Source organism: Malurus melanocephalus, unplaced genomic scaffold, assembly GCF_030028575.1.
Source record: "Malurus melanocephalus ecotype Western Australia unplaced genomic scaffold, MMel_1.1 scaffold_1140, whole genome shotgun sequence".
NCBI lineage: Eukaryota > Metazoa > Chordata > Aves > Passeriformes > Maluridae > Malurus > Malurus melanocephalus.
In genome coordinates, this window is record NW_026624372.1 from 33120 (window position 1) to 35434 (window position 2315).

At 59.1% G+C, this 2315-nt stretch overlaps 1 protein-coding gene across 1 annotated transcript in view; it reads left to right on the forward strand.

Moving 5' to 3' along the window:
• The first annotated feature begins 248 nt into the window (after positions 1-248).
• Positions 249-2315, forward strand: part of NEMP1 (nuclear envelope integral membrane protein 1) — a 5808-nt gene continuing 3741 nt past the window's right edge. The window contains exons 1-6 of the mRNA XM_057387127.1: positions 249-399; positions 975-1096; positions 1194-1404; positions 1693-1765; positions 1872-1965; positions 2132-2246. Coding sequence (XP_057243110.1) covers positions 321-399; positions 975-1096; positions 1194-1404; positions 1693-1765; positions 1872-1965; positions 2132-2246 — 694 coding nt within the window. The 5' untranslated portion in view covers positions 249-320. The remainder of the gene's footprint in view (positions 400-974; positions 1097-1193; positions 1405-1692; positions 1766-1871; positions 1966-2131; positions 2247-2315) is intronic.

The following is a 2315-nucleotide window of genomic DNA, read 5'->3' on the forward strand; positions in this document are numbered from 1 at the left end:
GTCWRTCAAAGCCGTTACCAGGGCGGGGSGTGGTTGTTGAGTGAAAGGCGGGTCTATTGGTCACCGTGGTAACCRGGGGCGGGAGCATGGCTGCTTCCTGCTCGCGCAATGCTGATAGGCTGAAAACACCGTCAATCAACGCGGCAGGCAGTGAAGGGGGCGGGAGCAAGAGCCTAGCTGCTTTCTGATAGGTTCACTCAGCTGTCAATCAGTAACAAAGCCCGGCTAGCGCCTTTCCTATTGGCTGTCGCTGCTCCTCGACAGCCGCCGTCAGGCGTGCGGCGGAAACGGAAGCGGCCGGCGCCGCCGCGGCGGGAGGGATGAAACCGGCACCGGGGCGGCAGCGGCTCCCGGTGCTGCTCTTGTTGTTCCTGCCCTTCCTGCCCCTGGAAGTTGCAGGTGGGCTGGGTGGCGGCGTCGATGGGCGGGGACCGGGGGGGCGTCGTGGCGAGGAGGGGGGCGGCGACAGCCCCGGGGAAGCGTGGCGGGAGGACCGGACCAGCGGCCTGGGCCGCGGCGAGCTGCCTGGTGCCCGCTGAGAGACTCTCTGCGGCTCCGGGGAACCCTCTGAACGCTTCCCGGGGCTCCCAGGCTCAGGAGGTCGGTACGGCCCGGTGGGACCGGGATTTCGTATCCCGCTGTCCCGATCCCCCGGTTCGATCGGGCCTTCCGTGGAATTTGGGAGCCACTTCACCCCGAGGGGGCGAATGCGTGCCGGAGCCACCCTCGGATTTATTTCCCTGAGGTGGGGATGATTTTGGAACTAGGGGTCGAGCTGGAAGGGGCTCAGGGGTTATCCCAAAAAATGGATTAACCTATTAATTTTGCCAAAAAAGAACCAGAGAGTGTATTCCAAGGAAAACAGTGGAAGGATCGTGAGCTGGAGGACCCCCGGGGAGGGAAAGGGCAGTAATGTGTTTGGTGGGTTAAGCAGAGGGGAACAGGGCCTGAACCTTTTTCTCTGTGCTTCCCAGGCACCAAGGATCCCATCATCCCGCTCCAGGAGGGCCACGTGTCCGTGCACAACAAATCCCAGCGCTTCTGCTACACCAACACCCGCGTCCCGCAATGGCACGACATCTGGACCAGGACACAGGTGAGAGGAGGAGGAAGAGGAAGAGGAGGAGGAGGAGAAAGCAGCAGACCCTCCCTGCTRCATTCTCTCCATCCATTTTCCCCCTCGCTCCCCGCAGATCCGCCTCACCAGCAGCCGGATGATCCGCGTCACCCAGGTGGACAGCGAGGAGGAGCTGGAGAAGTTCAGCGTGTGGAACGTGGTGTTCTCCTTCCTGCGGGGCAAGCTCAACGACACCAGCATCGACGTGGATCTCTACAGCAACAAAACCTGCCTCAAGGTCGAGCTGCTGGAGCCYGCCACCAACTACTCCGTCGTCCTCTTCCGACGTACGTCCCCTCCCYGGTGGGGAAAAGGGGGTCTGGGGATGCCCAGGGGACAGCAGGATGTGGCTGCTCATGAGGCAGCAAAGTTCATTTCTCAGCAAGGGAATTGGGTCTGGAATTGGGTCATCCAGGTTCACCTCATGTTTCAGCAAAGTTCATTTCTCAGCAAGGGAATTGGGTCTGGAATTGGGTCATCCAGATTCACCTGGATGCTGCCCCATCCCTGTGACCCTGTGGCAGGTGGGAGCTTCCCACCGTGCTCCTCACCACTGGGATTCACTCTCTTTCCAGGCTTTGACCCTAAGCTGTTCCTTGTCTTCTTCCTGGGCCTGTTGTTGTTTTTCTGTGGGGACACGCTGAGCAGGTGAGTCYCCTCCTTTTTCCAGGGGTTGAGGCAGTGCTGGGTGATGTTTGTGCACAGTGATCCATAAAACTTTTGGGGTGATGGATTCCCTGTGTCATCATTGCAGGAGCCAAATTTTCTACTACTCGGCCGGCATCAGCGTTGGGCTGTTGGCCTCGCTGCTCGTCCTCGTCTACATGATGTCCAAGGTCATGCCCAAGGTGGGTGTCACCCCTTGGGAGGTGTCAGAGGCCTCATAGCCCTTTTTCCAGTACTGGTGTGGTACTGGGGTGGACTGGGTGTGGCACAGAGCAGCTCAGCACCTGGGGGAGGTGTCCACAGCTGTCCTGCTTCCTGCCTCCCTCCAACTTTGCTGTTCTCTTCCAGAAAAGTCCTGTGTACTTTCTGCTGGTTGGAGGTTGGTCCTTCTCCCTGTACCTGCTTCAGCTGATCTTCAAGAACCTGCGGGAGATCTGCAGGTACTACTGGCAGTACCTGTTAGGTAGGTGAGAGCTCTGAGGCTCACCAGTTAAACATCACCTAAAAGAAGCTGGAATATGCTGGGGAATGA